The sequence below is a fragment of the Pogoniulus pusillus genome, chromosome 30 (assembly GCF_015220805.1).
Source record: "Pogoniulus pusillus isolate bPogPus1 chromosome 30, bPogPus1.pri, whole genome shotgun sequence".
In the NCBI taxonomy this organism is placed as follows: Eukaryota; Metazoa; Chordata; class Aves; order Piciformes; family Lybiidae; genus Pogoniulus; species Pogoniulus pusillus.
Genome location: NC_087293.1, coordinates 12,254,084 through 12,272,114, shown reverse-complemented (window position 1 = coordinate 12,272,114; position 18,031 = coordinate 12,254,084). Strand labels below are relative to the sequence as shown.

The 18,031-nt window shown below is 54.0% G+C and overlaps 1 protein-coding gene across 2 annotated transcripts in view; it reads right to left on the bottom strand.

The window, feature by feature from the left end:
• The window catches only part of GRK3 (G protein-coupled receptor kinase 3), a 101,427-nt gene extending 94,633 nt beyond the window's left edge, over positions 1-6,794 (bottom strand). For both annotated transcript variants that reach the window (XM_064168898.1, XM_064168899.1), the window contains exon 1: positions 6,357-6,794. In XM_064168898.1, the coding sequence (XP_064024968.1) occupies positions 6,357-6,469 (113 nt within the window). In that variant the 5' untranslated portion in view covers positions 6,470-6,794. The remainder of the gene's footprint in view (positions 1-6,356) is intronic.
• Positions 6,795-18,031: the final 11,237 nt, after the last annotated feature.

Below are 18,031 nucleotides of genomic sequence, written 5' to 3'. Positions count from 1 at the left end.
GAGGGAGACACAGAGGCAACACCCTCAGTAAACAGGACAAGCTCTGCACAATCACAGCAAACCCTGGCACATTAATCACAGTCAAACTTCATCAGCTTCACCACAAAAGACTTTTAATGAGGGAGCCAGGGAGGAGCCTTGCAGACCCGATGGGCCGAAGCAGGCAGTGTCTCCATGCACGGCAGGGAAGGTCAGAAGCTGCAGCAGCAGCCATCTGCAGCAGCTTGCAATGCTGTGGCACCGAGCAAGAGATGTTCGGTGCTACCTGCAGAAGCCCCAAAGTGAGCAGCAGGCTTGAAGCAACAAAGAAGCACCTAGACAAGATGCAAAGGGGTGATGTGAGTGTAACAGCAACAAAGATGGAAAGGACACAAACAACTGCCAGGAAAATCCTAGATCATAGACTCACAGAATGTCAGGGGCTGGAAGGGACTCCGAAAGATCAACTGGTCCAGAGCAGGATCACCTAGAGCAGATCACACTGGAATGCATCCAGATGGTTCTTGAATATGTCCAGAGAGGAAGACTCCACAACCCTCCTGGGCAGCCTGTTCCAGTGCTCTGTCACCCTCACAGTGGAAAAAAAATTGTTTCTTAGCACTGGAAATGAATGAGCACAAGAAGAAGGCATAAAACAAACGCAGAGGAAAATACCTTAGGAGTAACTGAGCCTGACAGAGAAACAGAGGAGCCTAAGCCTGTAACTTAAGAGATGGTAAAGAAGGTTCAAGAGGTACAAGAACATGCTGAAGGACAGACCAAAGCAATGACTAAAATTGAGAGGAGTGTAGTGATGCCTAGAGAACAGACCTGGAAAAGCAGGAGCAACAGAGGCTAACAGTGCTTAACTCCAAGCTGGAGACATCGCTTGGGTTTGTTTTGCCAGTGTCCAGCACTGCAACAGGAAAAAAGCAAATCCCCAGCAGCTCAAGGTGGAATTAGGAAAGGAAAAGCAACCTCCATGCATTCAGTGAACCTCAATTAGAGCTTTAAAGAGGTCAGTTTGGCTGATGGGCAAGGAAGCAAAGAGCTCATCACAGCCTCTCATCACAAAGCTCCCCAGCAAGAAGCAGCTGGGCTGAGTCTGTTAGCCTTCAACTCCAGAGATGAAGTGAAGATGGGATGATAAGTGAGGGAAAACCTCATGTCAAAAGTGGGTTGTTGGTTTGTTTTTTTTTAAGAAACAAGCAACTGGAAAAAAAAAAATCAGGGCAGGATGCAGAAGGCAGCAGATTAAAGACAAAAGGTCGAGAGAAAATTCAGAATTAAATTGAAACATAATTACTGCAATAAGCAGGAAAGGAAAACCGAGATGAGAAACGTCTACAACTGCAGCAAGAGAAGCAGGAGGGAAGCCTGGCCAGATGCACACTGCTTTGTTACCATGCCCTTGGTATTTGTACACCAAAAGCACTCTAAGCTTACGTGATGTTTACAGTAAGGAACCTTTCAGGCTGACTTTCCTGGCGAGGAGGGTTGCAGGCAACGTGAGGACAGCAGGCTCTGCACCCGCCTCCATTCCAGTTACCTGATCTCCTGGACTGCTTCTCTCAACTCCACATGATGCAAATCCTTTACTCAAAATAGAAGAAGCTGTTGGGATAGAGTGTTCTTCCACTCCCTTTGACCAAAACAAGGGAAATCTGCATTTGCATGGAAAATAAAAGCCTTCAGGAGTCTGCTGAAGAACATGAAAGAAAAAAAAAAAACAAGCTAAGGGTGCAGTTAATCTACTCCTGTCCCCTCAAACTTACAACATAGCAAAGGACTGGAACGGGTCTGATGAGGAAAGGCTGAGACCTGGGGGCTTGTTTAGCCTGGAGAAGAGAAGGCTGAGAGATCTGGGGGCTTGTTTAGCCTGGAGAAGAGAAGGCTGAGAGATCTGGGGGCTTCTTTAGCCTGGAGAAGAGAAGGATGAGAGATCTAGGGGCTTGTTTAGCCTGGAGAAGAGAAGGCTGAGAGATCTGGGGGCTTCTTTAGCCTGGAGAAGAGAAGGATGAGAGACCTGGGGGCCTGTTTAGCCTGGAGAAGAGAAGGATGAGAGACCTGGGGGCCTGTTTAGCCTGGAGAAGGCTGAGAGACCTGGGGGCTTGTTCAGTCTGGAGAAGAGAAGGCTGAGAGACCTGGGGGCTTGTTCAGTCTGGAGAAGAGAAGGCTGAGAGATCTGGGGGCTTGTTTAGCCTGGAGAAGAGAAGGCTGAGAGATCTGGGGGCTTGTTTAGCCTGGAGAAGAGAAGGCTGTGAGAGGACCTTATTAAAGTTTAATATCTGAAGGGTGGATGTCAGGAAGAAGGGGACAGGCTCTTTTCAGCGGTGCTCTGTGACAGGGCAAGGGGCAACAGACACCAAGAGGCTCCATCTGGGCAGGAAGAGAAACTTCTGTGGTGTGAGGGCGCTGGAGCCCTGGAGCAGGCTGTCCAGAGAGGTTGTAGAGATTCCTCCTCTGAAGACTTTCAAGCCCCACGTGGATGTGTTCCTGTGTGGCCTGGCCTAGGTGAACCTACCTTGGCAGAATCATAGAATCAACCAGGTTGGAAGAGACCTCCAAGCTCATCCAGTCCAACCTAGCACCCAGCCCTATCCAGTCAACCAGACCATGGCACTAAGTGCCTCATCCAGGCTTTTCTTGAAGACCCCCAGGCTGGACTTGATGATCTTCAGAGGTGCCTTCCCACCCCTACCAATTCCATGGTGCTGTGATGGCAGTTCAGCAGAAAAAAGATTCAGGTTTCCCATTTGCTTGTATTTCAAATACATTTTCCCTCCCAATTTAGCTCCTGTTTCTGCAGGACATTCTGCTTCTGACAGCCCCTCAAGTCCACCCCTGCAAACCTACCCCCAAAAAAGGGGCTTTTCAGAAACCATGTCAAACCAGAAGGTATCTCAACTTTCCCACTTCTTGGCAAGGCTCTTAGGAACGAAAAAGGAGGAAACGCAGAAGGGAAGGAAAAGCAGATGACAGAGGATGGAAAAAGGCTTGTTTTGTTTTGCTGCCTCGAAGAAAAACACCACCACACTAAAAGCCTCTTCCTCAGGCACTCAGCTCATTGGCGTTTTCTGCCCTCTTTCTTCCCAAAGTGCGATATTTAACAACGTGGGCACAAAAGCAGTCTCAAGGATGCTTCATGTAAACTCTCAGCCCCACGGCCAATAAACTCTTCACCCTCAAGAGTTTATGTGCTGCTAAGCCTTGGCCTGCAGCCTTGGAATTCATTCTGCCTGAGCTGCAGCTATTTCCTCGTAAACAGGAAGCCCCCTCAAAATTTGCATTACAGCAACCTCCCTGCCTTCAATGTCAGTGTCTTATCTCCTGCAGATAAAACGCTGCCGACAGGTGTACCAGGCTCCAGAGAGACAAATCCTAGCAGGGACGGGGGGGTAAACACCTTTGTCTTTCTTTCTTGAGGAGATAACCTCAGCAACACAGAGGCTGCAGCTGGGCAAGAGGTTGCCTGCTGGAGATAAAGCAAGACCAGAGGCATTCCTGGGAGAAGAGCACTGCAGTACGGCAGGGACATTTCTTCTTCCAGGCTGTGGATGTGATATTCCAACGACCTTCCTGCTATCCATCCTGGTGACAGCCAAGAGCTGAGCACCACCACCATCACAGCCAAGCACTAGGAAGCTCAGTGCTCCTCCCAGGAGCTGCTCTCACACAGAGATATAAAAACACATCCCTGCGAAGCATCCTTTGATATCAAACCCCTAAGAGAGGACTTTGTCTGCTGGGTTTGGGGTTGATGGTTTTATGTGGTGGGTTTTTTGGGTGGGTTTTTTTTCCCACTGTTACTATACCAACCTGCACTTAGGCAGGTTTGATTTATGTAATTTTGAATGAATCACTTTGCCCAGCCAGCCAGAATCCTTCGGTGCCCCCAACACTCACCGTAATGAGAGGGCAGGGAAACCAAAGCCCAGCCCAGCCCAGCAGCCTGAAGACATCTGACCCCAGAATAACGGCCCATTTCCTACCCTGTGAGGAAATCCCTGCTTTCTGTTAGCAGCTGACAAGTTCAGTCGTTTCAGGCAGCCTCCAGCCGTTTGTGGTGCCAGCCTTAGGTAAGTCTCTGTTCTCCTTTGCGTCCCCACCGCTTCCTCTCATTCATCTGCTGAGCTGTCTTACACGGCCCCTGGTCCCCCGCTCGCAGCTGCAAACCTCTCCCTTTCCTTCTCCAGAGCATGGCAGCCCAGGGTTGGGGAAGGGAGGGGGCAGGGAGGGATGGCAAACAATCTTTTTCCCTTTACTATTTCATGGTGTCTGCAAACAGGTTCTTCCACATGCAGCTCTAGGGGGGCAAGGCGTTTCAGTCGGCTAACCCTTCACCTTTCCTCCTGCTCTCTGCCAAACTTCCTCTTGCCCCTTGGCTGCCATTTCACTGACTCGTTTGCCTTGGAAAAGACCTCTTAAGACCATTGAGCCCAACCGTTCACAGAAGCACGGGATTGTTTCAGTTGGAAAAGACCTCCAGCTTCCCACCCTGCAGGTGGAAACAGCTCCCTGAGCTCAGAGGGAAACTCCTCACTACCAACCAAACCAAACCTGGAGAAGCAGAGCAGCACAGCACAGGTTCTTCAGGCCTTGTGCCCTGCTGAGAGGCTTGCAGCACACTTTGCACAAGGGGATGTGGGTCCAGGGAGCTGCTTTCCAGCCTGTCCACGAGAATCAGTGGGGCTGATACTGCTCGTGGCATCATAAGGACTCACCCACACACACTCCTCGTGTCCTCATCTCTGACCTTCTCGGAGGGGTCATGTCCCTGCTGCAAACAGAGCAGTAAGACACATCCCTGCTGCTAAGGGCAGCGAGAGAGATGGTCGCAGCACTGATAAATGCAAAGCCACCAGCACTCCCAGTAAAGCACACCAGTACCTTGGGACAAGAGTCAAATTCTATGGCCATTACCTTCCTCAGCATCTACACACAGCAGGAGGAAAACCAGGCACCTTCCTCTGCCCAGCAAACCATCCTCACCCAGACCTTAAAACCAACCACCCACTTTCTTCATCTGACATCTCACTGCCTGGGCCTTAAGGTGGGCTTGGCACCTCTGTGCCCCTCACCTTCCCTCTCTCTGCAGCCACTCAGAATGGAAGCACCAAGGCAGAAAAAGGGAAGGGGTGAAGAAGTGAGCAGAGGGCTCCAAGCCTCTCTCGATGACAGCAGCCAGCGAGGCTAGGCCACCCGTAGGCTTGCAAACTGCCTACACATCTTGCAGTACATTTCGGGTTGGAGGTTTGTTTTTTCCTCCCCTCCTCCCGTTGCTTGCTGGCTTAAAGCTGCCTTTTAAAATAGATACACACACACAGAGCCATGCCAGGAAGGGGGGGGGAAAGCCTTCATTGTCGGCAATAAACCAAGCGACGCTCAGGTGATTTTATAACACACGCATCCGCAGGGACCGGCGCTCAGGAGCTGCTTCCACCACCAAACCCCATTAAAGCACCTCGGCTGCCTCGCAGCACCTGTCTGCTCAGCCAGCCAGCCCCAGGCAAGCCCAGGGTGATGGAACTGGCCACAAGAGCTGAGCAGCCAGCCCCAGGCAAGCCCAGGGTGATGGAACTGGCCACAAGAGCTGAGAAGCCAGCCCCAGGCAAGCCCAGGGTGATGGAACTGGCCACAAGAGCTGAGCAGCCAGCCCCAAGCAAGCCCAGGGTGATGGAACTGGCCACAAGAGCTGAGCAGCCAGCCCCAAGCAAGCCCAGGGTGATGGAACTGGCCACAAGACCTGCACCAGCCCATGGCTGAACATCACTTTTGCTCCGTGAGCTCCTTATTTAAAGGGGGGGGGGGGGGGGGGGGGGAAGCCTCTCTCCCAGTCTGTCCTCCCTCCTATCAAACCTCCTGAAGCATCACCTAAAGAAATAATAAAACAACAACCCAAACCACCAACCCAAACCCCAGCTCTGCAGAATAAACCAGCGAAAAGGCTCCGGGATGCTTTTAACCGTTTTAGCTGTCTTTGCCGTTTTATTTCGCTCACCGCTTGAAGAATTTCTCCGCCCTAGAGCATCAAGTTTAGGGTCAAACAAATCCCCTACCATCGCCTCCGAGCCGTAGGGGTGTTTTGTATCCCCCGGGGAGAAGGAGGCTTCGCCACCTCTTCATCCCGCAGAAGTTATTCCAGCTGAACGCAGCCGACTCGACCCTGCGGCTGCCCCCGGTCGCAGCCCCGGGGCCGGCGCGGAGGCCTCGGGGTGGCCGGGCAGGGCGGCAGGACCCGCCGCCACCGGACCGTTATGTTTAGCCCCGAGGTGCCGGCGCTGGACGCAGCGGAGAGGCGAGAGGGGGGAGGGGGTGAGCAGGGGGAGGCCGCCGGGCCGGGGGTCGGGAGTGGGCAGGGGCTCGGCGGGCGGTACCTGGGCTCGGGCAGGGTGATCTTCTTGCTGGCCCTGGCCGCCGGGGTGCTCTTGCTCTTCTCCATCGCCATCAGGTAGCTGACATCGGCCAGCACCGCCTCCAGGTCCGCCATGTTCCCGCTCCCGCCGCCGGGCTGCAGATGGAGGCTCCACCGGGGGCAGCCGCCCCCGAGGCGGGGGGTTGGCGGCGGGCGGGCAGGCGAAGCGGGCGGGCAGGCGGCGGCGGCGGTTCCCCCTCCGCCGGTGCCACCGAGCCGCCTCCCGGGTGCGCGTCTGCGTGTGTGTGTGTGTGTGAGAGAGAGAGCGGGGCGGGGGGGGGACACACACAGCGGCCGCCTCCCCGCCCTCCGCGCCCGGGGCTCGCCGGCGGCCCTCTGCGCCCTCAGCCCGCGGCCGCCGCGAAGCCCCCCCGCCCCGGGGGACACCACACAGCCAGCCGCGGCCGTGCGCCGCCTCCGCCGGGCCGGGCCGCGGCCCCCTCAGCGCCCGCCCGCCCCCGCCGGGCCCATGGCGGCTCCGGGCGGGCAGGACCGAGCGCGGCCGCGGCGCTCGGCGGCCATGGGCGGGCGGCGCGGCCGCAGGGGCTGCCCGGCGGCGGCAGCGGCGGTCGGCGCTGAAGCGGCGGCGGCGGCGGCTGCAAAAATCCGGACCTGGATTCCTCCGGAGAGGCGGAGGAGAGGAGTTGGGTGGGGGGGCGGGGGGGGGAAGCCGGTGGGGACGCCCACGGAGATAGCGGGGAGGGGGAGGCCGGGGTCTGCCCGGCCCGGGGGGGATTCGTATCGCCCCTCCCGCTGCCACAGGGGAGGGGGAGAGGCCGGAGCAGGCTCCCGGGGGTGGGGGCGGACAGGGGGTGAAGCCCCTGGGGCTGGGGGTCCAGTAAGCCACCGAGGAGTGGACTTGGGGGGTGGGGGGGTTCGTGTTTCTCACTGGTTATTAGTGCTACAGGTAGGTTTGGGGGTGCAGGAGCTTCTCGGGGTGCCCACGGGGAACCCAGACGCCAAAGCTGGTCTGATGTAGCCCAGGTGGATATAACCCTTCGTGGCTTGCAGCAGCAAGAGCGTGGCCAGCACGACCAGGGCAGGAATGGTCCCCACTTACTTGGCACTGATGAGGCTGCACCTCAAATCCTGGGTTCATTTCGCTGCAAGAAGGACATTGAGGGTCTGGAGTGTGTCCAGCCAAGGGGCATGAAGATGATGAAAGGTCTGGAGAACAAGAGAAGGAGCTAAAGGACCTGGGGAGACCTTCTGGTTCTTTACAACTCCCTGCAACGAGGTGGGGGTCAGGTGGGGGTTGGTTGCTTCTCCCAAGAAACAAGCGATAGGACAAGAGCAAATAGTCTCAGCTTGCCCCAGGGTGGACACGAGGAACAATTTCACAGTATCCCAGTATCATCAGGGTTGGAAGAGACCTCACAGATCATCAAGTCCAACCCTTCACCACAGAGCTCAAGGCCAGACCATGGCACCAAGTGCCACGTCCAGTCCTGCCTTGAACAGCTCCAGGGACGGCGACTCCACCACCTCCCCAGGCAGCCCATTCCAGTGTCCAATGACTCTCTCAGTGAAGAACTTTCTCCTCACCTCCAGCCTAAATCTCCCCTGGCACAGCCTGAGGCTGTGTCCTCTCGTTCTGGTGCTGGCCACCTGAGAGAAGAGAGCAACCTCCCCCTGGCCACAACCTCCCCTCAGGTAGTTGCAGACAGCAATAAGGTCACCCCTGAGCCTCCTCTTCTCCAGGCTAACCAATCCCAGCTCCCTCAGCCTCTCCTCGTAGGGCTGTGCTCAAGGCCTCTCCCCAGCCTCGTTGCCCTTCTCTGGACACGCTCAAGCATCTCAATGTCCTTCCTAAACTGGGGGGCCCAGAACTGAACACAGTACTCAAGGTGAGGTCTAACCAGTGCAGAGTACAGGGGCAGAATGACCTCCCTGCTCCTGCTGACCACACCATTCCTGATGCAGGCCAGGATGCCACTGGCTCTCTTGGCCACCTGGGCACACTGCTGGCTCATGTTCAGGCAGGTATCAATCAGCACCCCCAGATCCCTCTCTGTCTGGCTGCTCTCAGCCACTCCGACCCCAGCCTGTATCTCTGCATGGGGTTGTTGTGGCCAAAGTGCAGCACCCTGCACTTGGAGCTATTGAACTCCATCCCCTTGGACTCTGCCCATCTGTCCAGGCGGTCAAGGTCCCACTGCAGAGCCCTTCTGCCTTCCAACTCAATCACATCTGCCCTCATTTCTTCCCCTTGAGAGCTGTCAAGCCCTGCCCCAGGCTGCCCAGGAGGTGCAGTCCCCATCCCAGGAGGTGTTCAAAACCCACGGAGATGTGGCACTTTGAGGCATGGTTTAGTGGGCATTGGGGGGGTTGGGCTGATGGTTGGGTGGGCTCCGTGGTCTGGGTGGGCTTTTCCAGCTTTAATGCTTCTCCAGTGTCCAAGGAGAGCCATGGCTTTGGCTGCACCTTGAATGCATACCTTTCAGATTAATTTCCTGACAGTGCTGGAACATGATGTGCATTAGAAAAATGGCATCCAGCAAATCATTGAATCATTTTGCTTAGGGAAAAAAAAACCCAAACCTCTATGGTATCTTTAAGTCCAGCTCTACCGAGAATGCAACCAAATAACATCAAAGCCCAGCTGCGTGCGTTCCTGTGCGGTTTACTCCAGGTGAGCCTGCTCCAGCAGGGGGGTCACACAGCCTTCAGAGGTCCTTTCCAAACCCTCCCCTTCTCTGACTGTGTAAAAGAAAGAAATCTCTCCCTGAAACCCTCCCTGCTGCTCGTGGAAACTCTTTTTCTCTGGCAAAACAAAGCAGCACCCTGAAAGCAAAGGTCTCCTGGGGTGCTCCTGCCATCAGCAGAGCTCCTCGCTCCTATTCCTGGCTCGAAGCTGTAGTAGCAGCTCTGCTGCAGCCAAGCAGATATGCAGATTTCAGCTGCTCTCTTTGCTCAATTTCATCAAATATGTCATAAATAATTGGCTGAATGAAAGGCTAAGTCAATGACAAGTCTGAGGTTGAAAACTCATCTTGTTTTGAGCTCTTTTCAAGTGCCGCCACTCCTCCTTCCTACATCTTTATGAAAGTCAATGATGTGATTAAAGCTAGGTAGAGTGTACAGCTGGGAGGATCTCACCGTGCTGCTCCCTGTGAGCTGTCTGGCAGCCTGGTTCTGTGCAAAGTTAGTGGAAACCAAAGCTTTCTTAGCAGAACAGATCCCCTGGGGAAGGTGTCTCCTCCACTGATGGCCACAGGGTGGAAGGGAGCAGAGGAGGACCTGGGCCACGTTCCTCTTGTGAAGCTCAGTGTGAAGATTCCCCCCAGCCCCATTTAGAGTTTCCACCAAGATGGGAAGGGGCATTTTTATTTTCAGGGCTTGCAGTGGGTCTGGCTTGTCTGGGTCATAGAATTGTTTTGGTTGGAAAAGATCTCTAAGAGCATCCAGTCCAACCATCAACCCAGTACCACAGTGCCCACTAAACCCTGTCCCACAGTGCCATGGCCACAGGTTTCTTGAACACCTCCAGGGTTGGTGACTCCAGCACCTCCCCGAGCAGCTTGTTCCAATCCCTGACCACTCACAACATACTGTGATGTGATTCCCATGGTCCTCAGGCTCAATCCAGAGCTGGAACTCTCACTCCAAAGCTTACCTCAATGCCTGTGTGGGCTCTCCTTTCACACGGACTGTGATGGAATCACAGAATAAGTCAGGGTTGGAAGGGACCACAAGGAGCAGCCAGTTCCAACTCCCCTGCCATGCCCAGGGACACCCTACCCTAGGGCAGGCTGCACACAGCCTCAGCCAGCCTGGCCTCAAACACCTCCAGCCGTGAAGCTTCGACCACCTCCCTGGGCGGCCCATCCCAGGCTCTCCCCACCCTCATGCTGAAGAACTTCATCCTAACAGCCAGTCTGAATCTACCCATTTCCAGCTTTGTTCCATTTCCCCCACTCCTGTCACTCCCTGACAGCCTAAAATCTCCCTCCCCAGCTTTCTTGTAGCCCCCTTCAGATACTGAAAGGTCACAAGAAGGTCACCTGGGAGCCTTCTCTCCAGACTGAACAGCCCCAGCTCCTGTCTACTGTTCTGATTTGCCTAACCAGGAGTAAACATTTCTCACTCTCACCACATCCTCAGCTTGGCTGTGTGAGCAGACACCTTCGTTTTGCTGGCTCTTCAAAGGTGACAGCTGAGTCGCAGCTCCTGCAGCCCCTCTGCCCCTCAGATATTTCCATGGAGGGACCTGGGTTTCATTTCCTGACCTGTGAACACGAAGAAGCAGCTACACTACTGGGGGGAGGTTACCAACCCTGCCCTGATAGCGTTGGTAGATGCCACCAGCATCACAGTGAAACCACATGGAGGAAGGGCAAAGCAGACAGCAACCCAGCGTGGCCTCGCTGGTGGAGGCTCTTTTGCTTTCTGAAACATGTCAAATGGCTTCACAGTGATGGGGGTGTCCAGCCTGGAAAGACAGAAAGAGACACCCAGAAGCAATTAAGTGATGATGGAATGTGGATGGGGGTGTCCAGCCTGGAAAGACAGAAAGAGACACCCAGAAGCAATTAAGTGATGATGGAATGTGGCCAAAGAAGCAGTCAGAGCCCTCTCAGGGTTTGTAAAAGGAGAGCCCCACGAATTGAAGAAAGGCTGAGAGAGTTGGGCTTGTTCAGCCTGGAGAAGAGAAGGCTCTGTTGAGACCTGCTTAGTAGCCTTTGAATAGTTAAACTGGGCTTAAAGGAAGGCTGGGATAGACTTAGAGCAGGGCCTCTTGGGACAGGACAAGGGGTGAGGGTTTAACCTAAAGAGGGTTTGACCTAACAGAGTCATTTATGACTTCAAGGGTTGGGTTTTTTGGGTAGCTGCAGTTCCCTGGTTAAACCCAGTTGGTCCTCTCCAGCTCAGGAGGACACCAGGGCTGGTGGGGATGTTCCTCCTGAGCATGCACACCTAGGGGGATGTTTCTCCTGAGCAAGGCTGCCCAGAGCATCTCCTTACCTGCTGGCAGCAGTGGAGGTGGCCTGAATAATAAAGGGGGTCTGGAGCATCTCTGCAGTGAGGCCAGGCTGAGACAGTTGGGGTTGTTCAGCCTGGAGAAGAGGAGACTTCATGGAGACCTTCTGGTGGCCTTTCAGTGCTTAAAGGAGCTGAGCAGAAAGCTGGGGACAGACTTTTGGGCAGGGCCTGTGGTGACAGGACAAGGGATGAGGGTTTGAAACTGAAAGAAGTGAGAGAGTGGAGAGAAGGGAGAAACATTTGACACTGAGGGTGGTGAGAGCCTGGCCCAGGTTGCCCAGAGAGATGGTTGAAGCCCCATGCCTGGAACCACTGCAGGTCAGGTTAGCTGGGGCTCTGAGCAACCTGCTCTAGTTGTAGATGTCCCTGCTGACTGCAGGGGGGTTGCACTGGATGAGCTTTAAAGGCCCCATCCTGCCCAAGCCAGCCTCTGGTTTGTGATGCTATGATAGCCATAATGGCCCCAGAAATGCCACTTGGGATTCCTGATGCTCTCCTTTTTGTGCTTCTGTGCCATTATCATCTGGGTGTTCTTGTAAAGGTCACTTCAAAGGCTTTCTTGGTAACAGTTTCTGGGAAGTCCTGTCAGCCAGCCTCAGAAACCTTGTTCAGAAACTTGTTCTTTCTGCTTCTCACACCAAAGAAGTTTCTCCTCCTGTTCAGGTGGAACCCCCTGGGTTCCACTTTGTGCCCATTGCCCCTTGTCCTGCCACTGGGCACCATTGACAAGAGCCTGGCCCCATCCTCTTGCTCCCCACAAGTCCTTTAGCTCTTGCTGAGCACTGAGCAGATCCCCTCTCAGGCTGCTCTTCTCCAGGCTGAGCAGCCCCAGGTCTTCCAGCCTGATTATGAATCATTACCCCCAGCAGCAGCAGCAGAACTCCTGCAGTTTGCAGGTTTCTACTCAGAGGTCAGAAGGTCCCTGGGCTGGGTGCATTTTAATGATGGAAGGGAAGCAAACCTGATCTTTTCTCCTGAAGGTGAAGCCAGCAGAGCAGGTAGTGCAGGAAATATCAATTCCCCAAGTGCCATCTGCAGCTTTCCTTAGCATCTGCCTGTCTCCAGCTTTGTGTTTGTTTTGTATGTGTGGTTTTGCTTGCTTTGTTTGCCTGTTTTGTGCCTTCTGTGTTGGTTTGGGTGTTTGGGTGCGTGTCCCTGTGTTTATAAACAGTGCTCTGTGTGCTTGTGCATTCCCCCAGGTAAGGGAAACCCCAAGTTAATCAATGGCAGGGCTGGCAGAGGGCACGATGTGATCCTCTCGATGCATTCCAGCATCTCCTGGCATTTCTCTGTGTGCTGATTGATGCTGCTCGATCAATTGAAACATGGCTCAAGGTCTGTCTGGGCTCCAGCACAGGGTTTTGTGTTCCTCCACTGCAGAGCCAAGCAGCCCTGCCTCCTCCCTGGCATCCCTCCCTTCCTGCCTTCCCAGGAGTGAGTTTCTCCTACCATCTGGATGAGATTTAAATGTTTAATTTTGCATTGCTCTGCTTCAGAGGGTGACAGATGATACTGCAGAGAGCCACAGGCCTAAAGGGGATTTATTCATGCACCCTACACTCACCACATCCCATCCAGATCATGGTGCAAAACAGAGCACTGAGATGGAGGCAGAGCTGTCCTGCTGCCCTCACCCTGTCCCAGACCTGCTAACAAATAAGAGCTCTCCTGCCTTGTCTCTTGTAGGGCAGAAACTGGAACAGCAGAAGTTGCATCTAAACATGAGGAGGAACTTCTTGAATTTAAGGGTGGTGGAGCCCTGGAGGTGGCTGCCTAGAGAGATCAGAGAGATCATAGAATCAAACAGGTTGGAAGAGAGCTCCAAGCTCAGCCAGCCCAACCTAGCACCCAACCCTGCCCAGTCAACCAGGCCATGGCACTAAGTGCCTCAGCCAGGATTGGCTTCAACACCTCCAGGCACGACGACTCCACCACCTCCCTGGGCAGCCCATTCCAATGCCAATCACTCTCTCTGACAACAACTTCCTCCTAACACCCAGCCTAGACCTCCCCTGACACAACTTGAGGCTGTGTCCCCTTCTGTTGCTGGGTGCCTGGCAGAAGAGCCCAACCCCACCTGGCTACAGCCTCCCTTCAGACAGTTGTAGACAGCAATGAGATGACCTCTGAGCCTCCTCTTCTCCAGGCTAAACAACCCCAGCTCTAGAGACATTCCAAACCCATCTGGGCATGTTCCTGTGTGACCTTGTCTAGGTGATGCTGCCTTGGCAGTGGGGTTGGACTGGATGTTCTCCAGAGGTGCCTTCCAACACCATTTTGTGCTTCTGTGCTAGGCATGGCTAATGCTAACAATTCCTCCTTCTCTTGAGGGGAATATTCACACAGAAGGCTATTAAAAGCTATTTTTTAAATACTTCTAAGAGATGAGACCAGAAACTCACAGAGTTTGAGTTAAAGAACACTAAGCAGTGTCTAGCTCAGTTCCCTCCATGGGACGCTGCCTACAGAGCCACAAACCTGCTCTCAGCAGTGCTAGCAGAGGCTGATGGATTTCATGGTGATAGATCCCAATGGGTCCTGACTTTCCATGGCTCATTTCAAAGAATCACAGAATTGTTTGGGTTGGCAAAGCCCTCTAAGATCATCCAGTCCAACCATCCACCCATGGCCAGCAAGCCATGTCTCAGAGTGCCATGGCCACACACTTCTGGAACACCTCCAGGGATGGGGACTCCAGCACCTCCCTGGGCAGCCTGTGCCAATCCCTGAGCGCTCCTGCAGCAAAGAAACTTTTCCTCATCTCCAACCTAACCTTCCCCTGGCACAATTTCAGGCCATTTCCTCTCATCTTATCATTGGTTAGCAGGGAGAAGAGACCAACCCTCACCTCACTCCAACCTCCTTTCACCCTCACCTCACTCCAACCTCCTTTAAGGGAGCTGCAGAGAGTTTTACTAAAGAAGTGCTGCCCTTTGCACTGCTGCTGCCATTTGCCTGCCTTGCTGATTGTGTTACCCAAGCAGGAGCACTGCCCCATCACCAGGGTGGCTCTGCCCACACTCACCAGGCTTGCCCAGGCCAGCTCAGCCAATGCTCACCACAGAACCACAGAATGTTAGAGGCTGGAAGAGACCTTGAAAGGTCACCCACAAGGATGGCAGCTCAAGCCACAGTGCCAACCAAACAGAGGGGTAAGTGCTGGCTGCCTGCCTGCTCCTTGCTGTCTAAAGGTCACCTCTGCATCCATAATGTCCTATCTTGATCCTCAGGAGAACATCAATGAACCCAGAGCCTGGAATCATCAATAAAAATATTAATGAGGAACTCCACAAAGAATCACAGAATTGTTTGGGTTGGCAAAGCCCTCTAAGAACATCCAGTCCTACCATCCACCCATGGCCAGCAAACCATGTCCCAGAGTGCCATGGCCACATGTTTCTGGAACACCTCAAGCCAGGTGAGGACTCCACCACCTCCTTGGACTGCCTGTGCCAATCATAGAATCAGTCAGGGTTGGAAGGGACCACAAGGATCAGGCAGTTCCAAACCCCCTGCCTTGAGCAAGGACACCTCACTCTAGATCAGGCTGGACAGAGCCTCATCCAGCCTGGCCTTGAACACCTCCAGCCATGGGGCCTCAACCACCTCCCTGGGCAACCCATTCCAGCCTCTCACCACTCTCATACTGAAGCACTTCCTCCTCACCTCCAGGCTGAATCTCCCCACCTCCAGCTTTGCTCCATTCCCCCCAATCCTGTCACTACCTGATAGCCTAAATCAATCCCTGACCACTGTTGCAGCAAAGAATTTCTTCCCAATCTCCAACCTAAAGCTCCCTTGGCACAATTTCAGGCCATTTCCTCTCCTTCTATCACCTGATCCTAGACAGGAGAGACCAACCCACACCTGGCTCCAACCTCCTTTCAGGGAGTTGTAGAGAGCAATGATGTCTCCCCCTCAGCCTCCTTTCCTCCAGGAGAAACGTCCTGCTTGTGTCATAAGCAAGCAGAGAGGTGACATTCTGCTGCTTCCTCAACTTCTGGCAGCATTCCCTGGGCTGTGACATCGTGTTTGGCTGAAAGGCAGAGGGCAGAAAGCCTTTCCCCAGCCTCCTCCTCCACCAAACTCCACTCACCAAAGTTGTAAATCAGCTTCTGAGTGCAGGGTTACCTGGAAGGGAAAGCAGAGGAGCAGCAGCTCCTGCTTAATGAGGTTGTGTCAAAAGTGGTGGAGTGCCTGGAGGACAGCAAGAGATAGAGAGCTACAAACTATTCTTAGTGCAGCCAAGGTGATGTCAGCCCTCCCCACTGCTGCATCCCCCTGGTCTGCACAAACAGAGCTACAGAGTCAGCATGGTTGGAAAAGACCTTTAAGGCCACCAAGGGCAATCATTGCCCAACTCTACCAGGGCCACTACCACATCCCTGAAGCACTGCACCTAGATGGCTTTTAAACACAGCCCTTAAATACTGATCCTGCCCCAAGCAGAGAGCAGAAGATGCAAAGTCACCACTGCCATGCGGAGAGAGGCATTTACAGCCCAGCATCCCCAAGCCACCCCGCCTCACACTTTCTCCTTTGCCTGCTGGGCTTGGCCTTCAGGCTGGCTTTCATCCCTCTGCCCATCCATGCTGGGCATTCCTCTGCAACCCCTCCTTAATGCTGCACTTGCCAGCAGTGAAAGGTAAGGTGGGAAACAGAGAAATTAATGCCCCCTTCTGCTGCTGCTTGTGTTCACTGAGCATCCCAGGAGCCATTTCACACAGGGCAGCCTTTGCCTTTGCCATGCCATTGCATTAGGCACCTGGAATCTCAGGTGGAATGAGCTGGAGCTCCTGAAGAAACACAGTGGTTCCCCTGCATCCCTACAGCTTTCTCCTGGATAACTCCTAACTAAGGAGCCCCAAGCACCTCTGATAGATACAGCAGTTTGTCACAGTCACATTCCTCTGCTCCAGCTAACATAGTGATGAGGTTAAGCTTTAATTAAGCAACAAACAGCAATTAAATGCTCTACACCCATTATTCACCATCAACCCTCTGTGTGTGAGCAGTCTGACTAATAATCATAATCCTAGGATGGATTGGAGGACCTTTAAGATCACTCAGTTCCAAGCATGGGCAGGGACACATCCTGCTAGATCAGATTGCTTCAGGCCTTGAACACCTGCAACCTGTTCCAGTGTCTCCCCACCCTCACTGGAAAGAATTTATTCCCAATATCCAGTGTAAAGCTTCTGTCCTCAAGCTGAAATAATAGCAATAATGATAGTAATAGTAATGATGGCATTTACCTGGACCTGAGCAAGGCCTTGGACACTGTCCTGCACCACGTCCTGGTCTCCAAGCTGGTGACACATGGGTTTGATGAGTGGACCACAAGGTGGATAAAGAAGTGGCTTGATGGCTGCACCCAAAGAGTGGCTGTCAATGGGTCCATGTCCAAGTGCAGGCAGTGACAAGTGGAGTCACTCAGGGATCAGTCCTGGCACCAGTCTTGTTCAACATCTTTGTGGGTGCCATGGACAGAGGCACTGAGTGCAGCCTCAGCAGGTTTGCTGCCCACACCAAGCTGTGTGGTGCAGCAGCCAGGCTGGAGGGCAGGGATCCAGCCAGAGGGCCCTGGGCAGGCTGCAGAGGTGGGCACAAGCCAAGCTCAGGAGGTTCAACAAGAGCAAGGGCAAGGTCCTGCAGCTGGGTTGAGGCAATGCCAAGCACAAATGCAGGCTGGGCAGGGAGTGGCTGGAGAGCAGCCCTGAGGAGAGAGGCTTGAGGGTGCTGCTGGAGGAGAAGCTCAACAAGAGCCAGCAGTGTGCACTTGCAGCCCAGAAAGCCAAGCAGAGCCTGGGCTGCAGCAGCAGCAGTGTGGCCAGCAGGGCCAGTGAGGGGATTCTCCCCCTCTGCTGTGCTCTGCTGAGACCCCACCTGGAGTGCTGCATCCAGTTCCTGGAGCCCCTGGGACAAGAGGGATGTGGAGATGCTGGAGCATGTCCAGAGAAGGGCCAGGAGGATGCTCAGAGGGCTGCAGCAGCTCTGCTGTGAGCACAGACTGAAAGAGTTGGGGCTGTGCAGGCTGGAGCAGAGGAGGCTCCCAGGTGACCTTCTTGTGGCCTTCCAGGATCTGAAGGGGGCTACAAAAAAGCTGGGGAGGGACTTTTTGGGCTCTGAGGGAGTGGCAGGAGTGGGGGGAATGGAGCAAAGCTGGAGGTGAGGAGAGTCAGATTGGACATAAGGAGGAAGTTGTTGAACATGAGAGTGGTGAGAGGTTGGAATGGGTTGCCCAGGGAGGTGGTTGAGGCCCCATGGCTGGAGGTGTTTAAGGCCAGGCTGGCTGAGGCTGTGTGCAGCCTGCTCTAGGGTAGGGTGTCCCTGGGCATGGCAGGGGGGCTGGAACTGGCTGCTCCTTGTGGTCTCTTCCAACCCTGACTGATTCTATGATCCTGTAAGAATAATAACAATACTACTGCATTAATACTAAAGCAGTGCCTCTGCATGGGTCTTGCATGAGAAAACCCAGCTCCCCAGAGAGGTTGTGGAGTCTCCTTCTCTGGAGACCTTCAAGGACTATCTGGATGTGTTGCTCTGTGTTCTATGTTAGATAGGATTGTCCTGCTCTGGCAGGGGGGGGTTGGACTCAATGATCTCCTTGGGTCCCTTCCAACCCCTAATATCCTGTGAGAGGTCCTGCAGCTT